Below are 16,302 nucleotides of genomic sequence, written 5' to 3' on the forward strand. Positions count from 1 at the left end.
TGCCTCCCCAGCGGGATGAGAGTGAAGCTTCAAGGAGCGAATTATATACCACTACACACAAGGCATTTACAAGGACGCCTTACACACAGTAAGCATCAGGTAAAGAAGGGCTCTCATTCAGGCTAATCACTCCCAGATTCACATCTCCACTTCTGATCTCTCCCCTTCTGATTTATACGCTAAGCCTGTTGGGTATCTCCAACTGTACCAGACACCTCAGACTCAACATGGCCAGAAGTGGACCCACGAGCTCCCTCCCCAGACTGACTTCTTGTTCCCCAGCGATGCCAGCGGCCGCACCCACTCAGGCATGTACCTACACCCCTGAATCGCGCCTCCCCAATTTGTGACTTTTATGCCCTCCATTTGCATCCGTCTCTCCTAATGAATAGCACCACTGCCTTAATTTAGGCCCCATCATTCCTCATCTGGATTATTTCAAGGCTCCCGCTCTTCTCACATCCAGCTTCGCCGTGTATTGCTCGCAGACCACACTTCCCTGCAACACCCTACCTTCCAATAAGTGGAGTCTCCACCACTTGTTAGCCTAGGAATTTGATCAAATTTCTTGATCAACCTATGCCTCGCTGTCCTTATCTGTAAAATGGAAACGAGTACCTGCCTCGTAGGGTTGCTGTGTATATTAATCATGAAAGCACGTGGCACAGGGCCTAGGAGATGAAGTGCTCAGAGTGTTAGCTTATTATCCCCCTAACTTGTTTTCTCACCTACAGGCTGTTGTCACGTTCAAGCTCTTCGCTCTACCTGGAAAAGCCTCCTCCGTCCCCGACACCCTGCGCCCCTCGGGGTCTGACTAGGTGTCCTTGCACTTCCACCACGGCGCTTCCCACGGGGCGGAACGGGACGGAGCGTCCACCCGTGGGCCCGGCTTCTCCCCCAGACCCGTAACTTCCCGAGGGAGGGAATGGGCTCTGGCACGTAGTCAGTGGGTGCCGGCTGGGCTGGACCGTGAGGACGAGCTCCGTCCCCCGGGGGCGGCCCCGCCCGGCCCGGGGGCGGGCGCTCAGCACGGGCTGGGTGGGGGTGGGGTGGGACTCCTTTTCCTCGCCGTGGCGGCGGAGGCGCACGGCGTGGCTGGCGCGGCGCGGCAGCGTCGGTCGGTGTCGGAGTCGGAGTCTGAGGAGCCGGATCCGAGGCTGAGGAGGAGGAGGAGGAGGAGGAAGAGAAGGAGGAGGAAGAGGAGGAGGAGAAGGAGGAGGAAAAGGAGGAAGAGAAGAAGGAGGATTAGGAGGAAGGCCAAGGAACCGGAGGAGGCCGAGAACCGTCGCTCAGCCGCGTCCGCGGCGCCGCGAGGATGGAGGCCCCTGGCCCGCGCCCCGCGCCGGCCCTCGGCGGCCCCGGCCCGCTGGGCGAGTTCCTGCCGCCGCCCGAGTGCCCGGTCTTTGAGCCCAGCTGGGAGGAGTTCGCCGACCCTTTCGCTTTCATCCACAAGATTCGGCCCATAGCCGAGCAGACCGGGATCTGCAAGGTGCGGCCGCCGCCGGTGAGTCTCGAGTGGGGCTCACGGCCGGCCGGCGGGCGGCTGGGCCTCTGCGCGGGGCGCGGGGGCAGCGGACGGACCGCGACCGGGGTTCGGATGCGGACGGAGAGGCGGCGGCACCACAGGCACCGGGGTCGCGGCCGTGCGCCGGAGCCCGCGGGCCGGAGGGCGGGCTGGCGCGGAGGACCCCGGGCGTGGGTGCGGCGGGTGCGGGGCGCTGGGGGTGCGGGGTGCGCGCCCCGCGAGTTGTCGCGAGGAGGAAAGTTTTCAATATGGCGGCGGAGCCCCTGGTCCTTTGTGTGGAGGCGGCGGCGGCCCGGGCGGCTTCACCTGGCGCCCCACCCTCCGGCCCCGGACCCCCCGCCCCGGCCCGGACCCCTGGCGGGCCCCCCCGGGCCGGGGACTAGGCGGGGCGACGGCGCCAGACGGAGGCACCGCGGGCCGGGACGAGCGGACGTGCCGAGGGGGCGTGAGCGTGGGGTTCGGGGGGCGGCCGCCCAGAGGCTCCCCGGCCCCCGCCCCGAGAGCTGCCCGCGGCGGGCGGTGTCAGCCCCGAAGGCGGAGGCCGCCCTGCGTCCCGCGACCCGGAGCGGAGGCCCCCGCGCAGCTCCCTGCCCGGGTGGGCGTGAGGGTGGGTGTTCCCGAAACGGTCACCAACGGCTGCAACGTCGGCGGAGGAGCCCGGCCGGCCCCTGCCCCTCTCCTCCCCCTCCTCTCCCGTCACTTCCCCTCCCCCTCCCCCAGCCCCCGGCCGCAAGCTCCGCACCCCTGGGCTGTGCCCACCTTTCGGACCGGCCGAGGCGGCCTGAGCAGTTGGATGGGCCGGGACCGTTGGCCGGAGGTTTAACTGCCTTTCCGACAGTTTGCGAAGCTTCTGCCCGCTCCGCCCCCGCTCCCTCGGAGGAAGCCCCCCCTCCCGCCCCTTTCTTTCTTAGGCTTGCTCTTTGTAATGACGTTGGAGTTGAGGGGTTCTGTGCGTAACCGCTCAGCCTGGAGAGCTGTGTCGAGGGAGATCCCGACTGAGTCTGTCTGATCCCAAGTCCCCCCTCCCCCCGAATTGAAACGCGGACGCTATATTGGAGTTTTTCTTGGAGTAGTTTGAAGTGGAGATGAAATACCTGTTTCCGTGAATAACTGGTCAGTTAGGATGGGGGAGATGATTGAGAATAGACGCCTTTCTCTCAAGAAGTAGACAAGGTTGATTGTCGTTGCTTAAGGGAAGTGCGTGTCGGTTGGAGCGCAGAGGCCTGCAGAAGTTGTGCGGTGACTGGGGCCAGGGTTTTAGCTGTGGAAGAGTAGGGCATGGGCAGGTAGCAGCGGAGCTTCGTGTCAAGCGTTAGGGACGGGGACTATGAATAGCCCGCGTTTGCATCCGTGGGCGTCTATTCTGGAACTAGGCAACTTGAGTAAGTTCTCGGTAGCCCAGATGTGTGCAGTCGGTTCCTGGGAGTGAGTTGTCCTCCATGTTGGTATTGTGGTGCACTAGGGCTGGGGTAAACCCTTTATCTACTTTCTTACACTGTTCCTTTTGTCGGGTTCTTTTCCTAGAAAGATAGTGTTGCTCTGGTTAGGTTTGGCTACTCATTTCCGCATCTTGGCCAGAATATTAATGGTAAGCTCTGCGAAACGTGTTATCTTGCTGCCTTTCCCCATTCTGAATGTCAGACAGACGTGATGGCCACCATTTTGTATTGAGAGTGGTACTTACTGCAGCCGAGGAGAAGGGTATTAAAGAGGCACAAATAAATAATCCACAAACATAACCAGTGCTCTGTTTTGGAGACCTCCTTTGTGTGGAGGAGGCTTGCTTCCTCCTTTGTTTAACAAACTCCTATGCCAATTGGAAAGAGTTTGGGAGTGTTTCTAGTTGATATAACCGCAAAAAGGGAAACCTTTCCAGAAGTTGTAGCTCTTGAAGAAGGGTCTTGTTGGAACAAAGGGATCTTAAGAGATGGAGATGTAAACAGTCTTTGTTTTAGAAACCGTTTTCTTTTAGAAAGCTAACTGTGAACAAGTGGTTTCATATAGTTGAGATAAAGCAACAACAAACCAAGAGATAGGAAATATTTTCCATGGCGATAGCTATATAATGCCCGTGTTTCTAGATGATTTGTGACCACTAAGTTTTTGGAATACAAGTGACTGTATTAAAATGGGGATTGGGTTTATTGGTATTTTATTTCTCGGAGATAAGGGGAAGAATTACAAAGCATTTCTATTTCCTTTTGTCCTTACCTTTGCATCTTTAATTAATGGTACTTAACGTAGCTTCAATTTATAGCTGATTCTTAGTGATAGTCCTAAACTGCTTTGCTACTGAAAACTTGAGGTTCACAGAAATTTGTTTGTGAAAATATAGTAAGATAAATATGATAAAAGGTAATAAAATCAAGAAGATGTTATTCAGATCCTGAGTTACAAGTTTAAAGAGGGTAGTAAACAAATCTTTTCTCAAATTACATCAAGTATGTGGGATAACTAGGCTTGTTTCCTGGACTTTTTTTTTTTTTTTTTTTTCCAATTTACGGTTAATCTGACTTCTGGTTTGTTACCTTTAGAATGCAAATTTTCATTTCCTCCTTGATGTACTTAGATTTCTTTTTAAGGACAAATTATATTTTCCTTGTCACTTTGTGGTATTTGGAGATGATTAATTTTAGGGCTGTAACTATTAGGCAAAAAATAGTGGACTGCTCAGTAAATACTTTTCTCAATCTCGAGTTTGATAGGAATATATTTGATGGCTTCAGTAATTTACTCTGTTGCTCTCAAACATGTAACATTTGGCCATAGATAGGCAGATTCCACAAATTTCTTCTCTGGAGGTGTCCAGACGCTAGAGATTTAAGTCAAACCCCAGATGGCACAATAGACACATTTTTCAACTTTAACTTCTTGTGGTCGTTAGTTTGATTCCTTAGGCTTCATAGCCAAAGTGTAAAACTTTCAAATGTTCTAATACAGTCAGTGTCTTAATCCAGTCAGTGTCTTTGATTGAGCCTGTTGGTTCCGCCCTTAGAACATGAAGGAACTTAAATACACTTCTCTTTGTATGGGGGGAGGTGTGAGTGATACAGAGCTCTTTTACTCTCATTCCAGCCCATCATTATCCCTAATGTTACGTTTGCTTGACTGTGGCCCAATCCTCTCTGTTGTTTTTCCAGTTTCTTTGGTGTCATGAAATTTTACTCTAGTTGTGATTCCTTGCCACCTTAAACCTTTTAATATTTGGGGGAAAAGCTTATCAATAGAAATATTCTTGAGCAAAGGAAGAACTTATAATTACTTTTTTAAAATAACAGTTTTGTTTAGACATAATATATTTACCATACAGTTCATCAATTTAAAGTGTGCAATTCAGTAGTTTTTAGTATTTTCATGGAGTTTTACAACCATCATCACAGTCAGTGTTAGGACATGTTTATCACCCGCAAAAGAAACCCTGTACCCAATTGTAACTAGTTTTTAAAGGGAAATTTAGAACTATACCTCTCAAAAGAAGAACTTTATTTTCTCACTTGGTAGGAGGCTGGATTAAGTCCTACAGTTTTAGTTTGAATGTGTCTGCCTTAAAGTAAAAACAAACTTCATTTGTTGTAGTCTTTGAATGGGTGATTAGCTAAATTTGACTTTGCCAGTGGTAGATTGGTCACACTCACAGACATCCATCTAGCTGTAACTCTTAGTGAACTAATCAACAAGTTAATAATAGACTCTTAGAATGGAATGTGAGTGATATTGCAAATATATGAGACAGCTTAAGGTTTACATCCCCACCCCCACTGGAAAAGTTTCCTTTCCTGTGGTTGTAGGATTTGTTTTTAAACATGCAGTCCAAACCTTTTTTAAAGAACAGAATGACTAGAGAATTGCCTTTGAAGAGTCTTAATAAATGTTCTGATTTAAAGCTGGGGTGTTGAGTTCATTATTGAGAGACACTGATAAGAAAAATTAGAGAAAATGATCAATCCTCAGTTTCATTCTTTGTCTCTAAGGTCCTTAATTTTCTTTATTTCTGATTGATAGATCAGTAGTAAACTCATTTACTTATTTGTTTAGTTTGGGAGACAATAACAAAGTCCAGATGTTTACAGTACTTTAATATAGGCAGACAGAAATCTGCCAGTGAGAGAATTTTCTTTTAGAAAGGCAAAAATATCATTGTGAACTATTCAATTTAAAAAAAAAACAAAAAGGAATCTGGTTTATGTGCTGTAAATGGGAGCTTTTTGCAGACTTTGGTAACCTCTCGTTGTTTTAATTGGGCCACATTAAAGTTTGGTTGTAGAAAAGGATAGAGGGAGACCTCATGCCCCCAAATGAAAGTGCTGATTAATTAGGTTCCTGGATTTAGGTTCTACGAAGGCTACTTGTGTATCTCTTGGCAAAGGCCATCTATGGGTTTAAAAACCAGTTACCTGGAAAGACCTGGCTTTCCTCATTGTACAGTTCTTGCATTGAGCTGGTGGTGTGATTTTTCCTTTCTAAGAGAATTAGATATTCTTTGGAGATTATGCTAATATACCTGTTTTATGTGTAGAAGATCACTGCAGTCTCAAAAAAAATTTTTTTTAATTATGTGGAATAAATGTTGGGAACTGAAAGACTGACTATACTTTCAGAAATCTCTAAGTTTGGGTCCCTTGAAGAGAAATCATCAGAAGCACACCAGTGAGTCCCTTTGGGGTGAGTGGGTCTGTGCCGTATCACTGGGCCACTCTCATTTACTTTCGATTACTTACGGTTTGAGAAACTAATAAGTGGATTTTAAAATCTGAGTTGTGAGAAACTTGTCTAAGACATGAGAATTGTATGCAGCTTAACAAGGATTTCTTAAGTATTTATCAACTGCTGTGTCCTAACATGGGATTAAAGAGAAAAATGAGATATTACCTTTGTACACCTAAAAAAAATTCTTCTAAAAATGCTTTTTCTGTCATTAACTATTAGATGAGTTCAATGGTGACTTTGCTTTTTCAACCTCCAAGTTTATGAAGACTAACGGGGAGAAGCCGCCTCTAGGGCAGTGGGACATTTCTGTTTCGTAACTGTAAGATGGAAGAATTTGACTAAATGTATTCTTGTCTTTTTAAATTTTTTTTTAAACATTCAGAATTTTAATTGTAGACCATTCCTCTTAAAGCATCATTGTCATATGCCTTTAGACATGGCCTAGAGTCATCCCATCTGTTCCTCTGTTTTATTTCTTTTAATCATTTAAGTTTTCTTTCTGGACTTAGGACCAGTTACTTTGCTCTGCTAGAGCCTTCATTTCCAGGGTATAAATGACATTTTTTAAATTATGAAAATAATTCAAGCATACACAAAAGTGTAGAGAATATAGTCCCTTTATGTATTTTCCTGGATATAAGAGGGCAGAAAGCAGAGCAGCAGTGTTGGAATTGAGAGCAAACTAGTGACCTCAGGTGTAGAGAACAACTTGGCTTAGCTTTTGTCTTATTCAGGGTGAGTGAGATTTGGGCAATTAGGAATGAGGTTTCCAGCATTTAGTGAGAGATGGCCACTCTTTGCCTAATCAGGATGGGGATTGGATTTCTCAGTCTTTCCAGGGCCTTTGTTGCTTTGTGACACGTTTGTTGGAGCCTGTGTGGGAACCTGACCGCTGTCAGGCCAGCTCCTGGATGCAGAGGCGTGGTGGTCGGAGGTGGTGGTCAGAGGTGGTGCCCGTCGTTCCCTTTCCTGCTCTTGGTCCATTTTCCTGTCTGACGTCATCTCAGCAGCACAGAGCTGGGAGTCGGGAGTGACCAAGAAGTAGAACGAAGTCCCTTTTGGAAAAGGAGTTTGAAGGAAATGAGAGTCAAAGGGTCTAATGAGTGGCTGGTCAGGATGTCATTAGGTTCACTTTCCTGTGAAGATGGTGGTTCGACTTCCAGCGTCGATGATGCAGTTCCTGTTTCAGCAGAATTGCTGATGAACATTTAGATGGCCTCAAATGTTCAAAAGAAGTGATTTAAAAGTCAGGCCATTGAAAAATATTTTCTGTAAATAACCACTTAAAGTCTAAGCACTCTCCTCCCCAAAATAATAAATAACTTCATTTTTCAGGAACTAAGTTAAACATCACTAGGCAGAATGTGACATAATAAATGGCTTTTTTTTTAAACTTGTTGATTCCATTTCACTTGGAAATGTTATTTTACAACTGATGTAAATTTTAAGAAATATTTTGCAGGGATAAAAATAAGCTTTATCAAGTGGAGTGTATGTGGATTTTTATTTTTTCTATTAACGTAAAAGAAGGAGTCAGTGTTTCTAAATTTTTTTAAATGAGTGGGTAGAATCTTGAATCTAATACCATCACGACCTTGGACAGAGTCATTTTTTTCCATCACGACCTTGGACAGAGTCATTTTTTTCCAATGTGTGCCTTCTTACCTGCTGTAACGAGATCTGACACTGACTTAGAGCTGTTGTCCAGATTAATTGATGGATTGCAAGGAGCTTAAATTCCAGAGCTTTTTATTTGCTCGCTGCTAAGAAGGGTCTGGGGACAGATTTAGAGAGACGAGGGTTAGTGCCAAATACATAACCCTCATTTCTCCTACAGCGAAGGGATTTTTAAAAGTGAAACTTGAAAAGTCAAAAGCCCAACATCAGAACTAGAATATACAAAATGTAAATTCTTCTGTTGGTTTAGATGAAGCTTTTCTGTACCTGGATTTTTTTTAAATTAGTTGAAATAAAAAATTTTTTTCAGGTAGAGCTGTTATAAATTATTACAGAAAATTTGCAGTGTATGTGTGTTATACAGGCAGGAGCTTGTATTTGGTCAGCTCTGTGTGAAGAAGCGTTTAAGGTTATGTAATTTCCCCTCGTGTGGGAGGGCTGTGGTGCTGTGGAAGGCCTGCAGCATTGTATCTTGTCCGACATAAGTTAAGTAGCCCCCGTTCTTGCCTGAAGGGTTAGTGCAGTGAGGCTTTAATAAGTTACTTGTCAAGTGGGGAGAGAAGTACGAGAGGTGTCAGGGAAAAGGTTTATTTTGGTCTTCAGGACAGAGCCCGATTATATTTTATTCTTTTACTAACAAGTAGGCAGACTTTTTTTTTTTTTAATAAAGCTAATTAGAGCTTCTATATGATCATACAAATTTGGATTCACCATGTTTTTTTGTTCAAATATGTTATGGGATCTCAACATTGCTTCTTAGGTGGACCCGTATATATTGTATTTCTACTAGTGTGGCTTTTTTGTTTTTGTCTTGAATCAAGCAATTCACTCAATACGGTTTTCTACATGTGTTAAAACACTGTCTAGTGGTGTACAAAGTTTTAAAATCTTTAAATGTTGAAAGCGTTTTCGTTTAGTTGCGAGCACGTAGCTAGGCTGAGCTTCTCTTCCCAGCTATGTTCCTTGTGTGGCCCTAGGCAGATTTTTGTGCATTCCTACATTAATTCTTGCCACCTCACAGCTTGATCACATTGTAGTGTTAGAAAACTGAGTTTAAACCTGAGTGGGTTTTCAGCAGTTGGCTGGAGCTTTTGTTAAGCATGCGTTCCTATGAGGTATACAGATACCTGAACATGGCCGTCTACTCCACTGCTAACTCCAGAGACAAAGAACAAATCCTGTCAAAACCACATAATTTCAAGGTCTTTAAGGCAAGATCCTCCCAATTTTCTGTGCGGTTATACCAACTCATCATTTGGTGATATTTAAACCAGATGGGAACATGTCATCCTTGCCAGGCTTTAACTTGGACGGGGAGAGTGAGGATCTCTTAGGATTTGTACTCTGGTGTCTTTTTATTTGTGGGACGGGGTGAGGCCATGAAGATGAGCAAGGTCTAGAAAGAGAATTTGGGGACTGTAACCTCCATTTTGTAAAATTCCAGGTATTCCAAGCTTTTTCCTCCCGCAGAGAGGCTCTTATCCAATATTTTGGACAAATTGAGAACAGCCACCAGATTTTCCAGCGGAAGGCTGGCTTCGGGGATTTGTGTAGGGTGTGGGTTTGGGGTTTTTAAAGGTTTTTATTTTTTTTAATTAATTAATTAATTAATTTACTTTTGGCTGTGTTGGGTCTTCGTTTCTGTGCGAGGGCTTTCTCTAGTTGCGGCGAGCGGGGGCCACTCTTCGTTGCGGTGCTCGGGCCTCTCTTGTTGCAGAGCACAGGCTCTAGACGCGCAGGCTCAGTAATCGTGGCTCACAGGCCTAGTCGCTCCGCAGCATATGGGATCCTCCCAGACCAGGGCTCTAACCCGTGTCCCCTGCAGACCCTTAACCACTGCGCCACCAGGGAAGCTCTGGTTTGGGGTTTTTAAAGATTGTACTTAATGGCAGCCCATTCTTCTGGGTTCCTTTCTATAAGTACTTTCTTTTCCACTGCTAACCTTGTGGCTTTTCCTGTCTTCTAAGTGTAAAATACATCCTTGACTTATGTTAATAGATAGTTGCTCATCAGATTTTTTTTGAGGGGAACAGGGTTTAAAACTTGATTTAGGATCCAAGGTAATTTGTTTTTGGCAGTTGGCTTTAGCTAGCTAGGACATGACAACTTGCAGAGAATAGGAATTTCATGGAAAAATCGTGGAGCAGGAATCCAAACATTTGGCTTCTGGTGTGTGTTCCATTATCTTCATGTTATCCTTGAGCTTCCAGCCTTGAGGTTGGATTTTCAAGGTTTTATTCCATTAACTTGCCTTTTTTTGTTTGTTTTAATAAATTTATTTATTTATTTATTTTTGGCTGCCTTGTGCTGTGCGCGGGCTTTCTCTGGTTGCAGCGAGCAGGGCTACTCTTACGTGTGCGGGCTTTTCATTTTGGTGGCTTCTCTTGTTGCAGAGCACGGGCTCTAGGTGCGTGGGCTTCAGTAGTTGTGGCATGTGGGCTCAGTAGTTGTGGCTCACGGGCTCTAGAGCACAGGCTCAGTAGTTGTGGCACACAGGCTTAGTTGCTCTGTGGCATGTGGTATCTTTCCAGACCAGGGCTCGAACCTGTGCCCACTGCATTGGCAGGCGGATTCCTAACTACTGCGCCACCAGGGAAGCCCTAACCTGCCTTTTAAAATGAGGATAATTCTGGCCCTGCTTTACATGATGAGGCATAAAGAGGTAAGTAAACAGGCTCAAGGTCACCACTACTAAGTGGAGGAGCCTAATATGAGCCCACACAGTACTCTTAACCATTATTTATATTGCCTATATCCACATGAAATTGGGATTACACGAGACGGCAGATGGAAAATTATGAATCTTTTTATTCTTTTTTTTTAAGTTGAAGTGTAGTTGATTGACAATATTGTGTTAGTTTCAGGTGTACAGCAAAGTAGTTCAGTTATATATATACTTTTTCAGATAATTTTCCATTATAGGTTATTACAAGGTATTGAATATTGCTCCCTGTGTTATGCAATAAATCCTTGTTGCTTATCTATTCTATGTATAGTAGTTTGTATCTGTTGATCCCATACTCCTAATTTATCCCTCCCCATCCCTCCCTTTCCCCCTTGGTACCCCTAAGTTTGTTTTCTATGTCTGTGAGTCTGTTTCTGTGTTGTACATAGATTCATTGCTGTAATCTTTTAGATTCCACGTATAAGTGATATCATATGATATTTGTCTTTGATTTACTTCACTCAATATGATAATTTCTAGGTCCATCCATGTTGCTGCAAATGGCATCATTTCATTCTTTTTTATGGCTGCGTAATAATCCATTGTATATACGTACCACATCTTTATCCATTCATCTGTTGATGGACACTTAGGTTGCTTCCATGTCTTGGCTGTTGTAAATAGTGCTGCTATGAACATTGGGGTGCATGTAGCTTTTCAAAGTGTGGTTTTCTCCAGATACAGGCCCAGGAGTGGGATTGCTGGATCCTGTGGTAACTCTGTTTTTGGTTTTTAAGGAACCTCCATACTGTTCTCCATAGTGGCTGCACCAATTTACACTCCCACCAACAGTGTAGGAGGGTTCCCTTTTCCCTTTTGTTAACTTAGTTCTTGCTGCTAAGGTAGGATTTTATTTTCCCCCCTGTGCTGTGCGGCTTGCGGGATCTTAGTTTCCTGACCAGGGACTGAACTGAACCCGGGCCCACGGCATTGAAAGCACTGAGTCCTAACCACTGGACTGCCAGCGAATTCCAAGGACAATTTTGTAGAAAAGGAAGCTGTGCTGAGAGATGTTAAATGACTTGTCTAAGGTGACACAGCTTTTAAAGGACAAATTGGGGAATTCCAAACTGGCTTTTTACTTCCAAGTTCAGTGTTCTTCTTTCTAATACGTGGTGGCCAATGGCTCCTTTCATAGATCCCAGAAATTAGCTGGGCTTTTTGGGAAGGAGAGTGTGATCTTCCTTTGCTTCTTTCTGGTTATCCTAACGCACTGCAGGAAAATCAGAACTAGAAAGCTGCCCTTATGCGATACCAAAGTACAGTACCATTTTGTTTTGTCTGTTATAGTTGTCTGTAAAATGTAATTATAAAATTTTAAGTAAACCGTGTGCCCTTATATTTTAACTTATCAATGTGTATGAGCTTGGCCATTCCATATACTTTTGGTTGGTTGGCTCATTTGTGTGGAAACTCCTGGCTCATCAATTTCAGTGACCGCTTAGCTTCAATTGGAAGAATATGGAAGAAGCTCCTCTGGCCATTGGAAAGCTCAGCTAGGTTTGAGAACTACTAGTTTAGGTAATTCCCTGATGAGGTTTAGGCAGCTGTTAATATAAGGAATTTTCTTTTTTTAAACATTTTTTTTAAAAAATTATTTATTTTTGGCTGTGTTGGGTCTTCGTTTCTGTGCGTGGGCTTTCTCTAGTTGTGGCAAGCGGGGGCCACTCTTCATCGCGGTGCGCGGGCCTCTCACTATCGCGGCCTCTCTTGTTGCGGAGCACAGGCTCCAGACGCGCAGGCTCAGGAGTTGTGGCTCACGGGCCCAGTTGCTCCGCGGCATGTGGGATCTTCCCAGACCAGGGCTCGAACCCGTGTCCCCTACATTGGCAGGCAGATTCTCAACCACTGCACCACCAGGGAAGCCAGTATAAGGAATTTTCTTACCTGTTGACTTTGAATTAATAGAAATTCTCAGCTCCACTACAAGAAACTAAGGAATCCTTTCCGTCAGCTCTGGTGAATGAAGAAATGGATTGGGTCCTTGGGGTTGGTTATGGGTTGAATTCAGTACATTTATTGATATGTCAGTAAGTGCCAGGAATTGTGTTAAGGTTCTGCAGTTTACAACTTTGACTTAAAGGAACTCATAGTCTGCTGGTGAGAAAGATCGGTAATTAGATTATATAGTAGGATGTGTGCAAGTAATGGAAATTGTATATAGAATGATTGAAGATATTAGGGTTGGGGGGATATGGAGGTGGGTGGAGTATGGGGAGAGGGGTCTGCCTGGGGGTATCTGGGAAGGCATTGGGTTAGGCCAGGGTTAGGGAGGAAATAGGAGTGTAGAATGAGAATGAGGATCATGAGAACTCTCAGAAACACCAGCATTTAAGGAATAAAGAGGATCTAGTTGGAGGCCGCAGGAAATGTGCTGGGAAGCCAAGGAGAGAAAAAGCTGGTTTGTTGAGCCTGTATTTCAGACTTACATGACTTCTTGGTGATGATTTTCTTAAGTCTCAACTGTAGACACAGCTGTAAAATCCTCTATTTAAAATCTGGGAAAGTAGATAATAGAAGAGTTTTTATAGTGTGTCCCATTGATACCAGGCAGCCATTCAAATGAGGACCAGTTTTATCAGGCTGGAACTTCCTCATATTTTAGGTTAAAGTGGGTCATCTTTTAAATCAAATTATTATTATTTTTGGCCGTGCCGCATGGCTTGCAGGATCTTAGTTCCCCCACCAGGGATCGAACCTGGGCCCTGGCAGCGAATGTGCTGAGTCCTAACTCCTGGACCTCCAGGGGATTCCCCAAATTGATTATTAAATGTGGCAATAAATGTGAAAGAAATAAGATAGTGCTCTCTCTAAAACAATAACACTGAGATACATTATAAATTTATTTTAAGAGTTTTGGACATGAGATTTATTTATCTACTACCCTAAATTGAGCTTGCCTGTGTAATTGTACACCCTTTTATCTTTCATACAGGAGATCTAGCCTTGAAGCATGGTCAGAACTAGAGTATACTGAATAGACTATCAGGTTGTACTTGTGTAAATATTAGATGATCGGCAGTGGGATAAACAGAGCAGCTTCCTAGCAATTCCAGTTCAGGTTCGAGCTTCAGTCTTTTACTTCAGATACGGCTATTAGGGATCACATGTGTTGTAAAATTATTTCCACTTTTATTGCTAGACGTATAGTTAATATGTCTTAATTGCAGCAGGACTGAAGAGCTGTTAAACATTTGCTTTTAGTGAAATGTGTGGCTTACTATTTGCTCTTTTTTTGTTTGTTTTTTTAGTGCAGTTGCAAATGTTTCTTGAGATGGAACATCAAACAAAACAAAGATTTACCCTTTAGTACTTCTCTGAGGCTCAGGCTGATTTTTAGTGTCACTACTGTCCCTTTCCTGACTTTGATTTTGAATCTCCAGGAGTGACCACCAGTTTGTGAAGTACTAAAGGTGTAGAGCAGCAAGTGTTTACAGATCTAATGAGGCCTTAAAGTTAGGGTGTGGGATGTTTAACTTTCCCTGCCCTTGGTGCCCAGGTGGGTTTGGGTGTTGCTGAGTGAAGGTTGAGGGGGCAGAGTTCAACCTCGTTCCTAAACCCCTTCCCCGACAAATCATTTTTTTAAAAAATATTTATTTATTTATTTTTGGCTGCATTGGGTCTTCGTTGCTGTGCGCGGGCTTTCTCTAGTCATGGCGAGCGGGGGCTACTCTTTGTTGCAGTGCGCAGGCTTCTCGTTGCGGTGGCTTCTCTTGTTGTGGGGCACGGGCTCTAGGCATGTAGCCTTCAGTAGCTGTGGCATGTGGGCTCAGTAGTTGTGGCTCATGGGCTCTAGAGCGCAGGTTCAGTAGTTGTGGCGCACGGGCTTAGTTGTTTCGTGGCATGTGGAATCTTCCCGGACCAGGGCTCAAACCCATGTTCCCTGCATTGGCAGGCAGATTCTTAACCACTGCGCCACCAGGGAAGCCTGACAAATCATTGTTTGAACCTTTCTGAAGTATGTAATCGTCTCTTAACTTTAGCAGTCTCAGTTTTCTGCCAGAAAACTGCCTTTTCCTCACTGGGATCCTAGGTATGAAAGAAAACAATCAAAACTACTTACTAAATAATTTCCTTGCAGGGGGGAACCGTGGCACTGTAGCTACTTGATCGTAATATGGTTTGGTGTAGGCATATTGAAGTAACGTTTGCACCAGTTACAATTTCTGTAAGGGAGAGGGATCTGAAATTTCTCCTGGACTCATTCAGTGACCATAAGATGTCTGTGAATGACCTGAAATGTATAATGCTTTCCTGTTAACTTTTCATGATTGGCCATCATGTTGTCAGCCCATTTAAGTGGAAGATGATTTGTTCTAGGGATTTAGCTTTCTTAGGATCCTTCCTTGTGAATTTTATAATTTTTTTAAAAAATAAATTTATTTATTTATTTATTTGGCTGCATTGGGTCTTCGTTGCTGCTTGCAGGCTTTCTCTTGTTGTGGCGAGCAGGGGCTACTGTTCGTTGTGGTGCGTGGGCTTCTCATTGCGGTGGCTTCTCTTGTTGCAGAGCACGGGCTCTAGGTGCGCGGTCTTCAGTCGTTGTGGCACGAGGGCTCAGTAGTTGTGGCTCGCAGGCTCTAGAGCGCGCTCAGTAGTTGTGGCGCACTGGCTTAGTTGCTCTGTGGCATGTGGGATCTTCCTGGCCCAGGGCTTGAACCCTGTGTCCCCTGCATTGGCAGGTGGATTTTTTAACCACTGCGCCACTAGGGAAGCCCCCTCTGTGAATTTAAAAGGATACTTCCATTATAGGCTTGATGAGATTTTTGGGATATGCCAAAAATCTGTATGAATCACTCCAGGTGACTTTGGTAGTTATCTGTTAAGGACATTTTGGAAGAGTAAGATGGCCTCCATGTGATCTAGTTATTCCCTCTTACTGTTTATAAACCAGATTGTACTTAGCTTGTTCCTACAGAGGCGCCTGGGAGGAAACTATTTCTTTGAGGTTTGAGAAGCAGTATCAATGGGAGGACTGTTTTATATCAATATTTTCATATGGCTTTAACAATAATAAATTTAAGTCATTTAGAGGCTGTATAAATACAGATTATCATTTCCAAGTTTTATTAAAAGTGGTGGAAAAGGAACTTATTGGGACTAATGGTTAATAAGTAAACACCATGACATGCCTCTATGTATTTATTTATTTTTGGCTGCGCTGGGTCATAGTTGCGGCGTGCGGGATCTTTCGTTGCAGCATGTGGGTTTAATTGCCCTACAGCATGTGGGGTCTTAGTTCCCCGACCAGGGATCGAACCCGCATCCTTTGCATTGGAAGACGGATTCTTAACCACTGGACCACCAGGGAAGTCCCGACATGTCTCTTTTTTACTGGTGTATTTTCATTTACTAATAGATGGTCCATAGAAACAATGCTTTGCCTTCCCAAATACTTAATATTCAGAAATTAAAACATTCTTTTAAACGAAGTTGTGTAAAACTGCAAACTGGCTCTTACCAAGCCCCATCTATAGGAGGAACATTTAACAAATGTTCTTATTCCTTGGTACTTATTATCTTAGTGCAACTATCAAAAGTCCGTGTATGTTTGCAAATGATTGCATTGGTATTTTCAGGTTCTTTTTGGTGATAGGACTTTAGGGAAGACTGGGTTGCCATATAGCTTTTCTAAAAACGTTGGCGTTACACGAACAGGTCAAGAAAT

The 16,302-nt window shown here is 44.5% G+C and overlaps 1 protein-coding gene across 7 annotated transcripts in view; it reads left to right on the forward strand.

Moving 5' to 3' along the window:
- Window positions 1-1,100: 1,100 nt before the first annotated feature.
- Window positions 1,101-16,302, forward strand: part of KDM5B (lysine demethylase 5B) — a 72,423-nt gene continuing 57,221 nt past the window's right edge. For 6 of the 7 annotated variants that reach the window (XM_082397203.1, XM_082397205.1, XM_082397207.1 and 3 more), the window contains exon 1: window positions 1,102-1,504. In XM_082397203.1, the coding sequence (XP_082253329.1) occupies window positions 1,316-1,504 (189 nt within the window). In that variant the 5' untranslated portion in view covers window positions 1,102-1,315. Of the gene's footprint in view, window positions 1,505-16,302 lie in introns of all 7 variants that reach the window. The other variant, XM_082397204.1, reaches the window with a different exon arrangement.

This window comes from Balaenoptera borealis (genome assembly GCF_965194805.1).
Source record: "Balaenoptera borealis genome assembly, chromosome: 1".
Lineage (NCBI taxonomy): Eukaryota > Metazoa > Chordata > Mammalia > Artiodactyla > Balaenopteridae > Balaenoptera > Balaenoptera borealis.